This window comes from Populus alba, chromosome 14, assembly GCF_005239225.2.
Source record: "Populus alba chromosome 14, ASM523922v2, whole genome shotgun sequence".
NCBI classification, from domain to species: domain Eukaryota; kingdom Viridiplantae; phylum Streptophyta; class Magnoliopsida; order Malpighiales; family Salicaceae; genus Populus; species Populus alba.
In genome coordinates, this window is record NC_133297.1 from 21,105,742 (window position 1) to 21,127,118 (window position 21,377).

At 39.6% G+C, this 21,377-nt stretch overlaps 1 protein-coding gene across 1 annotated transcript in view; it reads left to right on the plus strand.

Annotated features, from left to right (window-relative positions):
* The first annotated feature begins 715 nt into the window (after nucleotides 1-715).
* LOC140954481 (uncharacterized) overlaps nucleotides 716-21,377 on the plus strand; it is a 32,375-nt gene continuing 11,713 nt past the window's right edge. The window contains exons 1-5 of the mRNA XM_073404192.1: nucleotides 716-869; nucleotides 1,087-1,168; nucleotides 1,393-1,577; nucleotides 2,172-2,360; nucleotides 2,586-2,722. Of these exons, the coding sequence (XP_073260293.1) occupies nucleotides 716-869; nucleotides 1,087-1,168; nucleotides 1,393-1,577; nucleotides 2,172-2,360; nucleotides 2,586-2,722 (747 nt within the window). The remainder of the gene's footprint in view (nucleotides 870-1,086; nucleotides 1,169-1,392; nucleotides 1,578-2,171; nucleotides 2,361-2,585; nucleotides 2,723-21,377) is intronic.

A 21,377-nucleotide genomic window follows, 5' to 3' on the forward strand; every position in this document is an offset into this window, starting at 1 on the left:
GTTTCCTTTGTTTTGTTTTGTTTCTTTTTCTTCTATTTTCTTTTCTTGCTTTTATTCTCTTCTTACACGTGCATGAGAGTTTGGTCACGTACATTAAGTGGTAGACTTTGTAGGGTATCCTCATCATTTTCAGAAAAATATGGCCGAAGAAGATAATCAATCACTTCATAATGAGAATAATGAGAATAACCGTATGAGAACACTTAGAGACCACATGAATCCCACAAGAACAAGTGCACCCTCATGCATAGTTTTCCCTCCTGATGCATGTCATTTTAATTTTAAGCCAGACATTATTCAACTTTTACCATCTTTTCATGGCTTAGACTTAGAAAATCCATACTTGCATTTAAGGGAATTTGAGGAGGTCTGTAATACCTATAATGACTCAAATTGTAGCATGAACACCATTCGATTAAAGCTTTTTCCTTTTTCATTAAAAGATAAAGCTAAAACATGGCTACAAAAATTTGAGACCGGATCCATTCGTGCTTGGGATGATATGCAACAACAATTTTTAAAGAAGTTTTTTCCATCTCACAGAACAAACTCTTTCCAAAGACAAATCATCACTTTCACTCAAAAACCAGGAGAAACATTTTACCAATGTTGGGATAGGTATCGAGATTTGCTTAATACTTGCCCACATCATGGTTTTGAAACATGGAGATTGGTTTCACATTTTTATGAAGGTTTAACACCTAGAGATAGACAAATGGTTGAATTGATGTGCAATGGAACTTTCGAAGATAAAGACCCTAATGAAGCAATGGAGTACCTAGACTTGCTAGCCGAAAATGCTCAAAATTGGGACACCACAGGTACTTATGAGGCACCAAGTAAAACTCAACCTCATACATCTAGTGGAGGTATGCACAACCTTAGGGAAGATCATGACCTCCAAGCCAAGTTTGCATCTTTAGCTAGAAAAGTCGAACCACTTGAATTGAAAAAAAGTGGTCAATTAAAATCTGTTCAAGATATTGTGTGTCAAATCTGTGAAACCAATGAACATTCAACAAATGATTGTCCAACTTTGCCTTCTTTTAAGGAATGCCTCCATGAACAAGCCCATGCTTTAAACAGTTTCCAAAGACCCAACCATAACACATACTCCCAAACGTACAACCCTGGTTGGAGAAATCACCCAAATTTCAGTTGGAAGAGTGATAGAAACAATGCACAAACTTCACAGCCACCGTTTCAAGCACCTCATAATTTTCAAAATTCTCATGGATATGCACCTCCTTATGCTCCACCTCCTAGAAAAAATTTTGAGGAAACATTGCATGCATTCATTGAAAAGCAGGAGACAATCAACACTCAACTTGCTCAAAGCATGACCGATTTTAAAGATGCTCTTGCAAAATTAACATCTGCTCTCAGTTTCCAAGAGAAAGGTAAGTTTCCATCCCAACCACAACAAAATCCAAAAGGGCAATACAATGCAAATGCCAGTAGTTCTGGAAGCCAACACATGGATCAAGTCAAATCAGTCATCACTCTTCGTAGTGGTAAGGTTATTGAAAAACCCATTCTTGAACCTTGTGAGAAAGATGATGAGTCTATCTCTGAGGGTAAGGAAGGGGTTGAACCTGAACATTGCAAAGAGAAGGCTGATTCCCCGCCAGCACTTCCATTTCCTCATGCCATGATCAAACAAAGGAAAGTTAGTCACAACTCTGAAATCTTTGAAATTTTCAAACAGGTAAGGATCAATATACCTTTGTTGGATGCTATTAAACAAGTTCCTTCCTATGCTAAATTTTTGAAAGATTTGTGCACTGTGAAGAGAAAACTGAATGTGAAAAAGAAAGCCTTTTTAGCCGAACAAGTAAGTGCCATTCTTCAAAACAATAATGCTTTGAAATATAAAGACCCTGGTTGTCCTACAATTTCTTGCTTTATTGGAGAACATAAAATTGAAAGAGCCTTACTTGATCTTGGAGCTAGTGTGAATTTACTTCCATATTCAGTTTTTCAAAGTCTCAATGTAGGTGAGTTAAAACCAACTTCTGTAACTCTTTTACTCGCCGATAGATCTGTAAAAGTGCCTAGAGGAATAATTGAAGATGTGTTAGTACAAGTCGATAAATTCATTTATCCTGTGGATTTTATTGTCTTGGACACGCAACCTGTTGAAGCATGTAATTCATTTCCTATTATTTTAGGACGTCCGTTTCTTGCAACTTCTAATGCATTGATTAATTGTAGGAATGGACTCATGAAGTTATCTTTTGGAAACATGACATTAGAGATGAATATTTTCAACGTTTGCAAGCAGCCTGGAGATGATAATGATTTACAAGAAGTAGATCATATTGAAGAATTAGTTCATGATCAACTTGAATCTACTTTGAGTAAAATTGAGTTGGATGAATATGAAGATTTGCAAATGATTTATTCTCAGGAAGAAATCACGGATGAAAAAGGCACCGAAAATATTGATGCCGATCTTTTGTCAAGAGTGACAACAGATTTGATATCTGACATCACACCAATCGATGATTACTTTCCTGAAGAATCCTTACTTTCTCTCAGTTCAATGCCTTGGTTTGCTAAAAATATAAATTTTCTTGCAACAGGAGATTTGCCAGCTCACTGGAGTACCGAAGACAAAGGAAAGTTTTTGAACGAAGTGAAGAACTTTTACTTAGATGACCCTTACTTATTCAAAAATTGTCCTGATCAAATATTTCAAAAATGCATTCCCGACAATGAGGTAAGTAATGTCATTAAACTTTGTCATTCTGAAGCATGTGGGAGTCAATTCTCATCAAGAGAGACAACTGCAAAAATCTTACAAAATGGATTTTATTGGCCCACCATGTTCAAGGACACACATGCATTCTGCAAAACTTGTGAAAAATTGTCAAAAAGTTGATACTGGTCAAAAAGTTTTGCTTTATAATTCTCAACTCCATTTATTTCCTGAAAAACTAAGATCAAGATGGAGCGGTCCATTTATTTTGAAACATGTGTATCCTTATGGGGCCCTTTGATATTGAGAATCCAAAGAATGACAATGTTTTTGAAGGTAAATGAACATCGTTTAAAAGCTTACTTTGATGAGTTTCCTAGTGAAAATGAATCCATTGGTTTGAATAATCTTATTGATAAAGGTTGATTATTTTGTTTTTCTCACATTTTTTTTGTTGCTTTTTAGTGTGACTTTTGTTTTGCTAGTCTCTCACCTCGGTCAAATGGCGGATAACGGTACTCCGTGACTCTTAAAGTCGGTTCTTTCAGTTTCCCAAATAAACTGATATTTGTATATATTTGTACAATTCTCTGCTCTTTCTCCCTTCTTTGAATATTTTCCCCAATTCTAATTTTAAAATGGACACCACCTCTTGAAAAGTTGAAAAGGTATTTTCCCGCTCTGCCTCAGAATGCGATTAATAAAATTTACCGTGCTAGGTGTGCAAGATTTGAGGTTGTTAATGAATCATGGAATTCCTGAAAGATATCCGTTGGTTAATTGAAGCAAAGGTTCGATTATCAGGTGAGTCATCCAATTTCTTTCATTTCACACATGCCTGGAACAGGTAAAAGCACTTTTTGCAAAGAAACGTCGTGCAAAACGACTGAAAGTCTGTCATCGATGTGCCAGATGGACTTGTAATATGACATGTCGTTCTTTAGGAATGGTATCTGTAAACCGTGAAGATAAAATACAATTCATTAAGGATGGCCTGAGTAAGGGGTCTTTAGATAATCTTTTGTTGACCCTTGAGACGCATCCTAGTGGAGATGTGCATCGTGTAATTCATGATTTATGGCCACAATTCCATAAAGAACATGATCGACTTAGTCTTGGGAATCTGACTAAAAAAGACCCTGTTTGCCAGTTTTTAAGAAAACTGGATGGGAAGCCTATCCCCGACCCATAGAGGGCGTTTAAGCCGTTCTTGGACGTAAAACCAAGGGAAGATGTGAGCCACAATCACAACTACCTGTACATACATGCTTTTTCAAAATAAATAATTAATAAAGAAGAGAGAGAGAGAGAGAGTTTTGTGAGACTACAGCTGACCTACATATAGGTGGTATGATTGCATTTTCACTTTTTCATCTATAAATTCTTCTCTTCCTTCCCTTCATTTCTACTCATCCCATATATTCATCAAATATAGAAGTGTGTAGAAATGGCAGGTTCCTCAAGTCATCATATAAGAAATATTTGTGTTTTCGGTGGATCCAGTTCTGGGAAAGAAAAAAAGAGTTTTTAGAATCAGCAAATCATCTTGGTCGGGTACTAGCTGAGAGAAAGATTCATTTAGTGTATGGGGGAGGCAGCCTTGGGTTAATGGGAGGTGTGTCAATGGCTGCATTTTTAGGAGGCAGTCAAGTTTTGGGGGTTGTCCCCAAAGCTTTAGCAAATGGGGACATCATTGGAAAAACAATTGGAGAAGAACTACAGGTCCCAACAATGTCTGATCGACTGAATACCATGTTTAACCATGTTGATGCCTTCATTGCCTTACCAGGTGGTCTGGGCACATTGGAAGAGATCTTTCATATTTCATCTTGGGCCCAACTGCACATTCACCATAAACCTATAGGTTTGTTAAATGTTAATGGTTTTTATGATAAGTTGTTGTCTTTCCTTGATCAAGCTGTGGAACAGGAATTTCTAACATCTTCGGCACGACGAATCATAATCTCTGCTGCTACTGCTGAACAATTGATTGACCAACTACAATCTTTCATCCCTGTCATTGATCCCTGCATGAGTCGTCTAGATTGGTCAACTAAGGAAAGCCGTAAAAAGCTTAGATTAGATTTGAGCCTTCATCTGTGAAAACTTGTGTCTTTTGGTTTTATTAATAACATATTATTTTGTTTTGTTATTTCTTATGTTTGTTTAAGTGTATTTCAGGTTTGTCATTGTTCGCTGTTTCAGGTGTATGTCTTCTATACTCTATCTTTCTACCTTCGAACATTGAGGACAATGTCTCGTATTTTGGTTGGGGGAGAGGGTAGTACTTCAAAAAAAAAAAAAAAAAAAACTAACTTGCTAACTGTTTTTGCTATTATTAAAACCATTTGACAAAATTGTTATTAGGATGGCAGAGTATGGAATCAATTTTATTGACTCTAGAGACGCATCTTAGTAAGTTTCATTACCAAGGTCTATCATAATACTTCTTGAAATATTCAGGTTTACAAAAACTCTCACATTGTTATCACTTGATTCTGCTCCTATACTCATTTAACAAGTATTATTAAACCTTCATTTCACACACACACTTTAACATATGATTGTGGGTTGCACATTGGATTATTACATTAATTATGCTTCTTTTGTTGAATGGTAACAACTAAGGGAAAAGGATTAGTATATAATTTGCAAAGAAAAAAAAAGAGGAGAAAAAAAAAAAGAAGGATTAGTATTGATGATAATAAAACGTGGATAAGTTTGGTTTCGTAGCCTCCCTAACCTAAGCAATTAAGCCCGAAGGGGTGTTTAACACCTAATACCCTAAAGTCAACTGGTCTGGGAGTCATTAGCCTTAAAACTCGTTACATGGCGTTAAAAGATACATTTGTGTTTTTAAGTTGTATGTGTATATATTAAATAAAAAAAGAAAAAAAAAAAAAAGAAGAAGCAAAAAAAATCCCAACCAAGGAAGTTCACCTTAAACATTTTGAACATAATATTGTTTTCTCCAACAAAAGCCCATCATCTATGTTTTCATTGAGCACACAAAAGAAGGATTATTAATATCTTGTTTACGAAGTATGAAGCAGGAATATAAATTTAATGAGAGTTGTTTATCTGGATAGATTAATGGAAGTTGAAATGATGAATGTCTTGCTTTGTGAACTTGCAAATTGTTTCTCTATTTTAACGCTTTAGATTACTAGGGACTAGTAATAAGCTGGTTGGGGGGTGTGATTAATACTTAAAAGTGCATGTTTATCAAGGTTTATATCATCATTTTGCACTTGAAGTATCAATAACTCCTTAAACTAAAGCATGTTTTATAATAACAAGTTTTGATATTATAAGATACCTTAATTTATGGTAAATGCTCATTTTAAATGCAGGACTATCACATAAATAAAAGGATTGATTTGATGAGTTTAAGCATTGAAAGTTAAAGGACAAAGAGATGGCCAAACTTAGAAAAGAGATGTCGGTGCAGTCCAAACCGGAACATTGCTCGGTAATTGGATCATATCTGGAGCTCTAGATTTCGGATTTAGGTCCACTTTATATGGATGGAAAGGTAAGACAAAAGCCTACAACTTTCATGGGAGCCCAAGATTTGAAAAGGTCGTTTTGAAGTCCAAATTGAAGGAACAACGAAGAAGTCCGAAGCTGTCCTGCAGCCCAAACACTATTTAGTGTTCAGCCCATATCTTGAGTTCTAGAAGTCCAAATGACCTCATCTTTTTTTTGTTGGAAATCTGAGACAATTTCCTAGAACATTCTTGAGGATTCTGGGCAAATTATGATGTTAGCAATGATGTCTTGATCAGACAAGAAGATAAGGATTGTTATCTAGTCAAGATGTGGCCACCCACTCATCAATTAGTCAACAAATCAATAGTTTCCAAATTTTGGCCTATAAAAGGAGGCACTTACCATGTATTGAGGCATCTTGGTGTTCAGATCAAGATCATGCTCTTGCTTTCTCTCTTTGTATTGCTTATGTTTTGCTTTCATTAATATCAAGTTTATGCACTTAATTTCCTTTCCTTTACTTAGTTAACTTCTTTCTCATTTATGTTCTTACCTTGTTCATTTATGTTTCTTTCTTTCATTATGTTTAGCTAAGTTAATTATGTCAAGGTGAAAAGGGTACACTAATCGGTGTAGAATAAGTATAATATAAACTTAACATGGACCTTAACGTTGGATACTAACATGTTTTATATTTGTTATCTTGTTCACTTTTAATACTTTTGCTTGTTAAATGTTAATCTAGATTTATGTTGTATAACACTTGGTACAAGCAAATACTTGGTACTTTCATAGCCCATACTGTATGGTATAACCGACACCTGAGCTATGAAAGGGACTTGATTTGTTGTTAACATAAGTTATAATCATGAATGCCTGCCAACATTTACAAGTATTAGCTTTTATTCGAATAAGATAAACTAATGTAATCATGTTAACAATTTATAATCTGATGGGAACCTCCTTTATGTGTGGTTTCCAATTGAGTAATAAGAGTTTATATTTATACTTGTTTGAAGTACCGTTAGTGGATCCTCTAACCTTGACATTTGTTTTTATCATTGTTTAATCCTTACGTTAATCTTTTATCTCCAAAGTTCTCATTAATTTCTTCATCTTCTGTTATTATTATTATTATCATTGTTATTATTATTATTATTTACATTCTGTTTATATTATATAATATATATCTTTGATCTTTTCATAAAGTCAGTATATAGGCTGGAAACCTGTGACCCGATCTTTAGATCATTCTCAGGTATAACAACGCCACGTACTGAGTATTATTATTGTTGTTGTTGTTGTTGTTGTTGTTGTTGTTGTCTTGTTATTTATAATTTATACAATTAACCTCTCTGTGGTTCGACTCCGGTCTTGCCGGGTTATTTATTACTTCGACACTCCTGCACTTGGGAAGAGACATCAAGCTTTTGGTCGTGTCATACAATCTTAGGGAATATCATGACCTCCAAGCTAAATTTGCATCTTTAGCTAGAAAGTCGAGGCATTTGAATTTAAAAAGAGCGGTCAATTAAAATTTGTTCAAGACATTGTGTGTCAAATCTGTGAAATGAATGAACATGCAACTAATGACTGTCCAACTTTGCCTTTTTTCAAGGAATGCCTCCAAGAACAAGTCCATGCTTTAAACAGTTTTCAAAAGCCCAATCATAACCCATACTCACAAACATACAACCTTGGTTGGAGAAATCACCCAAATTTCAGTTGGAAGAGTGGTAACAATAATGCACAAACTTCATAGCCACTATTTCAAGAACACCATAATTTTCAAAATTCTCATGAATATGCATCTCTTTATGCTCCACCTCCTAGAAGAAATTTTAAGGAAACATTGCATACATTTATTGAAAAGCAGGCGACAATCCACACTCAACTTGCTTAAAGCATGATAGATTTTAAAGATACTCTTTCAAAATTCACATTGGCTCTTAGTTTTCAAGAGAAAGGTAAGTTTTCATCTCAACCATAGCAAAATCCTAAGAGGCAATACAATGCAAATGCAAGTAGTTCTGGAAGCTATCACATGAATCAAGTCAAATCAGTCATCACTCTTCACAGTGGTAAGGTTATTGAAAAACCCACTCTTGAACCTTATAAGAAAGATGATGAGTTAATCTCTAAGGGTAAGTGTAACAACCCGGCTTTCCAAGCCCAACACAACAATAAATTTTTTTTTTTTTTTTTATGCATTCAATCCACATGGTGCCGGCAATCAATGAATCTAAATCCTCACATCATCGAAATACAATCCATACAATCAACATTTCATTTCAAAGTGAATCTTACACAAACACGTAATATTAAGGTTGCTTGATTTGAAGTTCATATTAAAATATATACATAGACATGAGTTTACAGTCTTCTCCTACTAATAGTCATCACCATTTTAAACAAAAAGGATCTAATAAAAGTTATACATTCAGTACATTGATCCATACAAAATACATTGTGATTTAAGATACATCTACATAATTCCTTGCAAAATAGGTTCCCGTGTATCGGGTTTCCTAGACATCTCGTTGGTGTGAAGTCCCTACAGCAGCACAAACATTTAAGAGAATGCAAATATTTAATAATAATAAGAATGGTAACTCACGGTTTGGCAATTAAATAAAACATTAACAATTATAATTTCTTCATGTATTTGCTACAACAACTAGTAGTACATATAGATACACAAGTTTTCGGATGCCATTCGCCAAAACTACTCATTCATTTGTGTCGGCCATCCATGGTGAAAGCTGCGTCGCTGCCGATCCAAAATCGGCAGCAGAAACTGCATTGCTGCCGATCAAGGAATCGGCAGCGAAAATTGTGTTGCTGCCGATCCAGAATCGGCAGCGGAATTTGCGTCGCTGCCGATTTCTGTATCGGCAGCGGAATCTGGGTCGCTGCCGAATCCAGAATCAATGAGCAGCGGGAAAATCTGCGTCGCTGCCGATCCAGAATCAGGCAGCGGAATCTGCGTCGCTGCCGATCCAGAATCGGCAGCGAAAATCTGCGTAGCTGCCGATCCAGAATCGGCAGCGGAAATCTGCGTCGCTGCCGATCCAGAATCGGCAGCGAAAATCTGCGTAGCTGCCGATCCAGAATCGGCAGCGGAAATCTGCGTCGCTGCCGATCCAGAATCGGCAGCGAAAATCTGCGTAGCTGCCGATCCAGAATCGGCAGCGCAATCTGCGTCGCTGCCGATCCAGAATCGGCAGCGAAGTCACTCTTTTATCCCGGCCATCCATCCGTTTGGATGCCATTAGCCGAAGCTAATCAGTCCTTCATCCCGGCCATCCATTCGGATGCCATTAGCCGAAGCTAATCATTCTTTGTCCCGGCCATCCCTTCGGACGCCATTAAGCCGAAAGCTAATCACTTGTTTGTCCCGGCCATCCATTCGGATGCCATTAGCCGAAGCTAATCACTCCTTTGTCCCGGCCATCCTTTCGGATGCCATTAGCCGAAGCTAATCATTCTTTGTCCCGGCCATCCCTTCGGACGCCATTAGCCGAAGCTAATCACTCCTTTGTCCTGGCCATCCATTCGGATGCCATTAGCCGAAGCTAATCATTCTTTGTCCCGGCCATCCCTTCGGACGCCATTAACCGAAGCTAATCACTCTTTTGTCCCGGCCATCCATTCGGATGCCATTAGCCGAAGCTAATCAATCTTTAATCAACATTTAAGCGTTCAACAATCTAATATCGGTTCTAACAATATGATAGTACTCAAGTTAAAATATTTCAAGACTCGACGTAGAGAAAAGGAAGGTGCAAGTCACCTACCTGCTCCACCTGTGGGTCGATCCTGTCTTGATGATGGTCCAATCCCGACCGCACCACCTAAGACATCAATGGTAAAAAATCAGCACAGTTGTATTTATTTTATTTTTGAATCATACTCATCATCACACTTATTTCAAGAGTTCATATGTTCACATTCAAGTGTTCCATATTTTACACCATCATAACATGAGATTGTTACTAGCATTTAAGTCATTCTTGCCTAGGAGGCTTATTGTAGGAATTCGGCAGCGAGAACTGGTTCGCTGCGGGCTGCCAGTTCGGCAGCGACAACTGTTTCGCTGGCGGCAGCCAGTTCGGCAGCGAAAACTGCATCGCTGTTGGTGCCCCAGTTTCGCTGCACAACGCACAACTCGGCAGGGAATATCAATTCGCTGCAGGAAGTTCAGTCGCGGCAGCGAAACAGAATTTCGCTGCGCAACACACAAATCAGCAGCGAATATCAATTCGCTGCAGGAGGTTCAGTTGCGGCAGCGAAACAGAATTTCGCTGCGCAACACACAAATCGGCAGCGAATATCAATTCGCTGCAGTAGGTTCCGTTGCGGCAGCGAAACAGAATTTCGCTACGCAACACACAAATTGGCAGCGAATATCAATTCGCTGCAGGAGGTTCAGTTGCGGCAGCGAAACAGAATTTCGCTGCGCAACACACAACTCGGAACCATCAATTTCAGCACATAGTTCTTCAACAAAATTCCAGCACTAACATCACAGCAGAACACATTAAATTCCAGCAAGAACATCATAGCATAACACATTAAATTCCAGCACTAACATCACAGCAGAACACATTAAATTCCAGCAAGAACATCACAGCAGAACACATTAATTGCAGCAACAATCATCACAACAAAACACATTAATTCCAGCAGCAACATCACAACAGAACACATTTAATTTCAGCACCAACATCACAGCAGAACACATTCATTCCAGCAGAACACACACACATGCATGCTGGCCTACCCCATAGTTAAAGCCAGCTTCTACCATAATTGTTAGATGTTCTGAAATTGACTTTATTTCACTTCTGTTTGCTAGATCTCCTAGTTAATTTCAGTTTCCCCCATAGTTGGCTTAGGTCTTAGATCAATTTTTCTTAGGGTTTTCTTCTTTCATTTTCGCTTTTTTGATCTTAAGGGGGAGAGGAAAGGGAGTTCCATGACCCATACCTTCTGATTTTAACCAAGTTTGAGGAAGGTTTGACACTATTATTTTCTCTTCAGCTGCTGGTTCTCCTCCTTCTTCTTCCTCTCACGTTTTCCAGCTCTCTTTTTCCTCTCCTCTATGCAGCTGCCCACTCCTCTCTCAAGGTCTCATCTCTCCCTCACAAGCTCACAAGACACTCTACTAGTTTGATTCACGTTTTTGATGTGAAAAGGGAAGGGAAGAATGACATGCAGCTGCTGGTTTGGGAAGAAGATGGGTCATTCTCTCTCCCCTCTTTGTATTTATAGTACCCATCAAATGAATTGGGTTGTTTGGGGGTGGGTTTAGGTGTGTGCTTATCCTTGTTTGGTTTATCTAAAACCAGTTTTACCCCTCCCTCCCAGCTGTGCGTCACTGTTGATTGAGAAATCGGCAGCCGAAAACTGCGTCGCTGCCGATTTCTGCATCGGCAGCTAAATCTGCGTCGCTGCCGATTTCTGCATCGGCAGCGAAAACTGCGTCGCTGCCCAAACCAGAATCGGCAGCGAAAACTGCATCGCTGCCGATTTCAGCATCGACAGCGAAATCTGCGTCGCTGTCGATTTCTGCATCGGCAGCGAAAAACTGCGTCGCTGCCCAATCCAGAATCGGCAGCGAAAACTGCGTCGCTGCCGACTTCTGCATCGGCAGCGAAATCTGCGTCGCTGCCGATTTCTGCATCGGCAGCGAAAACTGCGTCGCTGCGCCGACTTCTGCATCGGCAGCGAAATCTGCGCGTCGCTGCCAATTTCTTACATCGGCAGCGAAAACTGCGTCGCTGCCCAATCCAGAATCGGGCAGCGAAAAAACTGCGTCGCTGCCGATTTCTGCATCGGCAGCGGAAAACTGCATTCATTCACCATCTTTTCTTTTCTCTCTTTCTCTTTAAATATATATATAGACATATATATATATATAGACATATATATATTTTTGTTTGGGTGTTTACAGTAAGAAAGGGGTTGAATCTGAACATTGCAAAGAAAAGACTGATTCCCCGCCAATACTTCCATTTTCCTCATGTCAATGACCAAACAAAGAAAAAGTCAATCACAACTCTGAAATCTTTGAAACTTTCAAATAGGTAAGGATCAATATACTTTTTGGATGTTATATAAACAGGTACCTTTTTATGCTAAATGTTTAAAAGATTTGTGCACTGTGAAGAAAACTAAATGTGAAAAATATAGCCTTTTTTTTTGTTCAAATGTAAGAATTTTATATATTCAAAATTTACGTAAGCTAGATGACCAACATATACGATAGTATAAAAATAAGTTTGAGGGAACAAGCTCCCAACAAGCATAAGAGAACAAAACAATGAAGCCAATCTTACAATTAATTTAGGAACCGAAATCTTGAAGGTGCCTAAGATAACCAAGAATTGCAAAAACTATAGATAATTACATAAACAGGACTAATAGTATTTATACAAAATGGAATAGAAGGGCCCACCAGCAAAAAACCTCACTCATTCCTTTATGCATTGGACATGCAGACACGCAGAACAGAAGCAGGAGCAAGAAGCCAACCAGAAAGAAGCAGTTTCATTTGAGTGCCATCAACCAACATTTAAGAGAGAGTTGATCCCTTCCATGAAAGTGAAAGATGTGTGAGAATAAGACTTGGAATCTTCTGAAGATTGTCATTAGCATTCCTAGACAGTACCAATAAAAAATTCTGCGGTTTCGTTCCTCCCAAATTGAGGAAACCACAATGCCTATCAAAACCCTTCTCATACAAACTGCCATATTTCTCTTCTTAGGGTGCAGCCAACAAAGAGCACTAGACAAAGAGTTCATATTCCTGGTTATCCTTAACCAAGATTTGATCAAAGACCACAACTGACGTGGCCATCCACAAGAAAAGAAGAGATGCATGTGGGATTCTTCTTCCTGATGACAAAACACACATGTTAGATCAATAGGGATGAATCGTAATCTATCCCGAGTGTGGAGTTTACCCAATGCAGCCAACCATATAATAAAATTATATTTCAGTAAGGACCAGTGCTCCCAAACCACCCTATACCAGGATATTGTTGAACCCACAGGTCTTAAGAATTGATAGGCATAAGCTATAAAAGGGCTTGTAGTAGTAGACTAACTGGTCAGCAGTTGGATACTTTCCCTTGTGCTTCCATAACGATGCAAGAGAAGGTCTCAAAAACCGAACAGAGAGAATGGATTTTCATAGTGGTGGATGATGAATGCTGATTAGGCCTGCCACAAACCAAATTTCATCAACATTGCTAAAATAAAAATGATACACCTAACAAATCCATGCTGAATCCGTTTTAAGATGTATGTTCCAAAGTTGTTTAGCAAGGAAGCTTCTGTTATGAGCTCTAAGATAAAAAAGGCCCAAACCTCCTTCCATTTTAAGAAGGCAAAGAAATTTCCATGCAACTAATGATGAGCCCTTCCTCCTGGTGTCCCATGTCCATAAGAAATTCCTGCAGATGCTGATGATTTTGGTAAGGACAATCTCTGGGCATGAGGAAAAATGTTCAACCAAAAAGTGAACTTTCCCAAAGAGCAACAGATTGAAGAAAAGCTCAAGCCGAACTTGTATAACGATAGATGCTTTAACCAAAATATCCAGCCTTGAACTGTCAACTCCAGGGCATATAGTAGAGGGGTAAATTGACTGCGCTAACAATCGGTGGGGACTCAAAGGGACCCCTAAGTAAGTGAAGGGAAAGAGTATTGCCTGGAAACCTAATTAAAAAAGGATGGTTTGCCTATAAGCATCTCGGACTCCTCCAAAGAAGATAGAAGATTTCTGTGGATTAATGACCAGTCTTGAAGTTTGACCAAATAAATGAAGTTGTTGAAAAAGACATTTGATTGAGGGAGCATCACCCCCTTGAGGAGAGGAGGATGTCATCTGTAAAAGTAAGATACGTAAGACTATGAGACTGGCATTTGGGATGAAACCGAAAAGAAGCTTATTGAGAGGCTATCTTAAGCATCCTGGAGAAGTATTCCATACACAAATGAAGAGATAAGGAAAACAAAAAGGATCACCCTGACAAACTCCACTTTAACCCTAGAAGAACCTATAAAGATCACCATTCATAACAATAGAATATGTGGTTGTGGATACACACTGCATTAGAAGGGAAACAAAATGGTTTGGAAACCCAAGCTGTCTAAGGAGATTTTCCAGAAAAACCCATTGGACAGAGTCAAAAGCTTTCCTGAAATCCACCTTCATCAGGCATCATGGAGAGGAACGCTTCCTTCCATCATGTCTGAGTAACTCTTGAATAAGATTGATGTTATCACTCATGTATCTTCCACCCAAGAAAGCGTTTTGCACGGGACTAATGATATCTAAAAGTGCATGAGTAAACCGGCCAGCCAAAATCTTTGTAATGACTTTATAAATGACATTGCAGCATGAAATAAGCTTGAAGTCTGATGGAGATGTAACATTAGCTAATTTAGGTACCAACACAATGATGGAGTGATTAACCTGGCAAAGGAGGCGACCTGTTATGAAGAAATCTTGAACAGCAACACAGAAATCTGCTTCAACTATGTGCTAGGCATGCTTGAAGAAAGGAAAGAATAACCATCAGGTCCAAGAGCTTTGTCATCATCTCCTATACTGAACACAGCCTTCCGAATATCCTCATGAGTGACAGGAGATAACAGGAGATCGTGGGAACTAATTGAAAGACATGGACCACTCTGGACAACCGCACTATCAAGAGGGATGGTTAGGTTGGACGTGCGAAGTTGCTGTTGAAAATAGTTGACAAAGACCAATCCAACTTCCTCCAAGGAGGAGCTTTGCCGACCATATGGAGTCATAATGGCTGGAATGAAATTCCTTCTATGGTTGCGATTCATCAGAGCATGGAAAAACTTGGTACCTCAACCTGTATTTAATCTTTTGGCTGAAAAATTGTTTCTCTACAAACTTTAATTGTGAGAGCTTAGAACGAAGAAGCTTTTCCTGAGCCAATAAAAGGTAATTATCTCTGTCATGATGCATGGATATTTGATGATCCGCTAACTCAGTTTCAAGACACGAAACATGTTTTGAAATGTGGCTAAAATGTAGCTGATTGAGATCCTTAAGATGTCTCTTTAGAAGCTTTAACATATGACACAAAATATACATGGGAGTGCTATAAAGATCAAAAGACCAATGGCAGGAGACCACATCAAGGAATTGGTCATAGGTAGCCCATATGTTAAGAAACTTAAAATTTCATCTGCATTGTGTAAGATGATCTAGGCTAACTTTGGAAGGAGAATGATATGTAAAAGCTCTAAGGGGATCAAAGTGAACATGAGTCAAACATTGAAGAGAAGACCAATATGGATTTTTCAGAACCCTATCAAGTTTGCTCCACACAGTACCATTGGTCCAGCTATAATGACAACTAGTATAGTTCACATCTTGGAGGCTAAGATTAAGGCAGCATTAACGAAAGTTGGAAGTTTCATAAGAAGAAACCGGTTCACCGTTGTGCTTGTCTGCAAAAGAAAGAACAGAGTTGAAACCACCAAGAATCATCCAGGGACATGAGGAGTTCCAACCTCACAAATCCTCCCATAAAGATCTTCTAGCAGAAATAGAGTGGAATCCATACACAAAGGTAATCTGAAAGTTGTAATGAGAAATCAAACTATGAATAGAAAGGTGTAGAGCTTGAGCAGTGGAAGAAATCAAACAAACAAAAACAATGGAAGGATTCCAAAAAACAATCATACGAGCATTGGATGTAGCATCTGCATTGGAAACAAATTTCCAATTCTGAAGTGTAAACACCCAAATAAAAATACATATATATATATATATATACATATTTAGAGAGAGAGAGAGAGAGACCATGATGAATGCAGTTTTCGCTGCAGATGCGGAAATCGGCAGCGACACAGTCTTCGCTGCCGATGTAGAAATCGGCAGCGACGCAGTATTCGCTGCCGATTCTGGATTTGGCAGCGACGCAACCTTCACTATCGATACAAAAATCGGCACCGACACAGTTTTTCGCTGCCCATTTCTTGATCAACAGCGACACAGTTTCTGCTGCTGATTTCTGGATCGGCAGCGACGCCGTTTTCGCTGCCGAAGCAGAAATCGGCAGCGATGCAGTTTTCGCTCCCGATTTCTCAATCAACAGTGACGCAGAGTTAGGAGGGAGGGGTAAAACTGGTTTTTAGATAAACCAAATAAGGATAAGAACACACCTAAACCAACCCCCAAACAACCCATTTCATTTGATGGGTAGTATAAATACAAAGAGGGGAGAGAGAATGATCCATCTTCTTCCCAAACCAGCAGCTGCATGCCCTTCTTCCCTTCCCCTTTCACAACAGAAACGTGAATCAAACCAGTAGAGATTGCCTTGTGAACTTGTGAGGGAGAGATAAGACCTTGAGAGAGGAGTGGGCAGCTGCATAGAGGAGGAAAACGAGAGCTGGAAAACGTGAGAGGAAGAAGAAGGAGGAGAACCAGCAGCTGAAGAGAAAAAAATAGTGTCAAACCTTCCTCATACTTAGTTAAATTCAGAAGGTATGGGTCATGAAACTCCCTTTCCTCTTCTCCTTAAAATCAGAAACGAAAATGAAGAAGAAAAACCCTAAGAAAAATTGATCTAAGACCTAAGCCAGCTATGAAGGAAACTGAAATTAACTAGGAGAACTAGCAAACATAAGTGAAATAAAGTCAATTTCAAAACATCTAACAAATCATGGTAGAGGGCTGGCTTTAGCTATGGGGTAGGCCAGCATGCATGTGTGTGTGTGTTCTGCTGAAATTTAATGTGTTCTGCTGTGATGATTGTTGCTGAAATCAATGTGTTTTGTTGTGATGTTGTTGCTGAAATTTAATGTTTTCTGCTGTGATGTTGCTGCTGGAATTAATGTGTTCTGCTGTGATGATTGTTGCTGAAATTTAATGTGTTCTGCTGTGATGTTGCTGCTGGAATTAATGTGTTCTGCTGTGATGATTGTTGCTGCAATTAATGTGTTTTGCTGTGATGTTGTTGATGAAATTTAATGTGTTCTGCTGTGATGTTATTGCTGGAATTTTGTTGAAGAACTATGTGCTGAAATTGATGGTTTCGATTTGTGTGTTGTGCAGCGAAATTCTGTTTCGCTGCCGAAACCAAACCTCCTGCAGCGAATCGATATTCGCTGCCGATTTGTGTATTGCGTAGCGAAATTATGTTTCGCTGCCGAAACCGAACCTCCTGTAGCGAATCGATATTCGCTGCCAAAACCGAACATTCTGTTTCGCTGCCGCAACCGAACCTCCTGCAGTGAATCGATATTCGCTGCCGATTTGTGTGTTGCGCAGCGAAATTCTGTTTCGATGCCGCGACCGAACCTCCTGCAGCGAATCGATATTCGCTGCCGATTTGTGTATTGTGCAGCGAAATTCTGTTTCGCTGCCGCAACCGAACCTCCTCAAACAAATTGATATTCGCTACCGAATTGTGTGTTGTGCAGCGAAATTCTGTATCGCTGTCGCAACTGAACTTCCTGCAGCGAAACTGTGGCACCAACAACGATGCAGTTTTCGCTGCCGAACGGGCTGCCGGCAGCGAAACAGTTGTTGCTGTCGAACTGGCAGCCCGCAGCGAACCAGTTCTAGCTGCCAAATTGGGCAGCCCGTAGCGAACCAGTTCTCGTTGCCGATTTCTACAATAAGCCTTCTAGGCAGGAATGACTTAAATGCTAGTAACAATTTCATGATATGATGGTGTAAAATATGGAACACTTGAATGTGAACATATGAACTCTTGAAATAAGTGTGATGATGAATATGATTCAAAAGTAAAATAAATACAACTGTGTTGATTTGTGACCATTGATGTCTTAGGTGGTGCGGTCGGGATTGGACCATCATCAAGACAGGAATGACCCACAGGTGGAGCAGGTAGGTGACTTGCACCTTTCTTTTTCTTACGTTGAATCTTGAAATATTTTAACTTGAGTACTATCATATTGTTAGAACCAATATTAGATTTGATTGAACGCTTAAATGTGATTAAAGATTGATTAGCTTTCGGCAGCGACATAGTCTTCGCTGCCAATACAGAAATCGGCAGCGACATAGTTTTCGCTGCCGATTCCTTGATCGGCACCAATGCAGTTTCTGCTGCCGATTTTTGGGATCGGCAGCAACGCAGCTTTCGCCATGGAATCCGGATGGATGACTGGGACAAATGAATGGCTAGTTTTGGCGAATGGCATCCGAAAACTTGAGTATCTAAATGTACTACTAGTTGTTATAGCAAATACATGAAGAAATTATAATTGTTAATGCTTTATTTAATTGCCAAACCGTTAGTTACCATTATTATTATTATTAAGTATTTGCATTCTCTTAAATGTTTGTACTGCTGCAGGGACTTCACACCAACGAGATGTCTAGGAAACCCGATACACGGGAACCTACTTTTGCAAGGAATTATGTAGATGTATTTTAAATCACAATGTATTTTGTATGGATCAATGTACTGAATGTATAACTTTTATTAGATCATTTTTGTTTAAAATTGTGATGACTATTAGTAGGATAAGACTGCAAACTCATGTCTATGTATATATTTTTAATATGAACTTCAAATCAAGCAACCTTAATATTACATGTTTGTGTAAGTTTCACTTTGAAATGAAATGTTGATTGTATGGATTGTATTTTGATGATGTGATGATTTAGATTCATTGATTGCCGGCACCATGTGGATTGAATGCATATATATATATAAAAAAAAAATTTACTCTGTTTTGGGCTTGGAAAGCCGGGTTGTTACAGTTGGTATCAGAGCACTTGGTATGGATCCTGAGGATCATTAATAAATGTGTTGTTGCGATGAATTTCAGGATGGTACGCACCCGACAAGGGACACGAACTGAGCCGCCCTCCTTAGAAAGGAGGGGCATGAACCGAGGTGCCCAAGGTTGGCAAGACGAAGATCCCTTAGATGATACGGCATCTCATGCTCCGATAATACCACCCGAAACCTTGCAGGGGGAAGATACGGTGGCGGGGGAAGGCTCGAGGCCTAATCAGACAGAGGGAACACCCCCCGTTGCAACAGAGCAGCGAGAAAGAACAGAAGCACAACCATCTGCTGTTCCAACTGGTGTGCCCCTACAATATGTAGATGTGGGATTCCTTATACAAATAGTTAAAGCAGTGATGGAGGGCATGGCTAGTTCAGCGGCACAAACAACTCCCACCACGCAGATTCCACCAGCAACCCCTATGACTAGCATGACCATGGATAATGTGGTGCCACTGGTGCGACTAGTCAAGAGTATGAGGGAAATGGGCCGTGAACCGTATATGGGGGAGCAAGATGCAGAGATAGCTGGAAGATGGATCAGGAAGGTAGAGAAGACAATGATTCAAAACAAGCATACCCGAGGGTTTGAGGGTAAATTGTGCAACCCAGTTACTGTCTGATAGGGCCATGACATGGTGGGAAACGGTTCAGCTGAGGCGTGCGACTGAGACACTAACTTGGAGTGACTTCAAGATAGAGTTTGAGAATCAGTTTTATTCCAAGTATCATCGCAAGGTGAAGGAACAAGAGGTCTTGGCATTAAGACAGGGTGATATGTCAGTATTGGAGTACGAAAGGAGATTCCATGACCTCTCTTTGTTCGCCCCACATTATGTGCCGACAGAGGAACATATGATTGAAAAGTTGAGAGATGGTTTACGACAAGATTTGAGACAAGGATTGATCGCTTTGCGATTTAAATCGGTAAGGGAGTTGATTGAGGCTGCACAAGCTCTGGAGGCGTGTATTGGAGAAAGCCAAGGTGGGTATCAGGGTATAAGCAAAAAGAGAGATGGGGATTATTTCAGCGGCAGACCACCGCACCCGAAGAAAGGAAAAAGTGGAGTGTTTGAGCAGTACGGAAAGAAGGGGAGTTTGATATTACTGCCTCACCAGCAGTCAAGTGGGAGAGTGATGGTTGGACAGTCGCACTCGAGGGCAAACATTTCTACTAGGGCCGGTGACCGCAAGGGTGTGGACTATCCTTTTTGTGTAAAGTGTGGACAAAAACACCCTGAGGACTGCTCAGTTTCCCCTGGGCGATGTTTTGTGTGCAGAGGAGAGGTTCATAGGTGGAGGAACTGCCAGTATCTTAGTCAAGGGTGTCATTTCTGTGGTGGTAGAGGTCATTACAAGAGGGACTTCCCCAAACAGAACACCGGACAAGTGCAGAGCTATAGACAGCTTACTCAGAGCCACCAACAGTCAGTCACCGTTAATAGGCCAGTGAGATCTTCTCAATCAGGGGCAAACTCCAGTCGAGGGAAGCTGAGGGCACAAAATGATCGGACCCCGGGGAGGGTCTTCCACCTGACACAGGAGGAGGCCAGGGCTGCATCGGATGTGGTGGCAGGTACACTACTATTGAATGATTTTAATGTGCATGTGTTGTTTGATCCGGGTGTCACCCACTCATTCATTGCTAAGAGAATTGTCACTAAATTGAGAAAGGAAGTAGAAATAGTAGAGAAGGGATTTGTAATTGGAACTCCAATGGGAAACATGGTTGAAACAAATATTGTATATGTGGATGTGGGGGTTAGTTTATCCGAGTATGAAACAAAAGTAGACTTGATTCCTTTAGAGCTGCATGATTTTGACATAATACTAGGCATGAATTGGTTGAGTAAATACAAGGCACTAATAGATTGTTATGCTAAAACTGTTACTTTCCAAACACCTAAAGGCGAGAAAATGATTTTTGAAGGAGAGAGAGTTCTCAAACTGAATGCTTTAATATCGGTGGTAACAGCCCAAAAACTTTTAAGAAAGGGATGTATGGGATACCTCGCATACATCTTAAACTCTGATGATGAAGGTCCACGATTAAAGGATATTCCTGTGGTGAAGGATTTCCCAGATGTGTTTCCTGAAGAACTACCAGGACTACCCCTAGAACGAGAGGTAGAGGTGTCTATAGACACTTTTCCTAGAGTCCCACCCATAGCTCAACAACCGTATCGAATGGCTCCAGCAGAACTAAACGAGTTAAAGACTCAATTACAGGAATTATTAGACAAAGGGTTTATACGGCCCAGTAATTCTCCTTGGGAAGCACCAGTCCTATTTGTAAGAAAGAAAGATGGAACCCATAGACTTTGTATTGACTATCGACAGTTGAACAAAATAACAATGAAAAA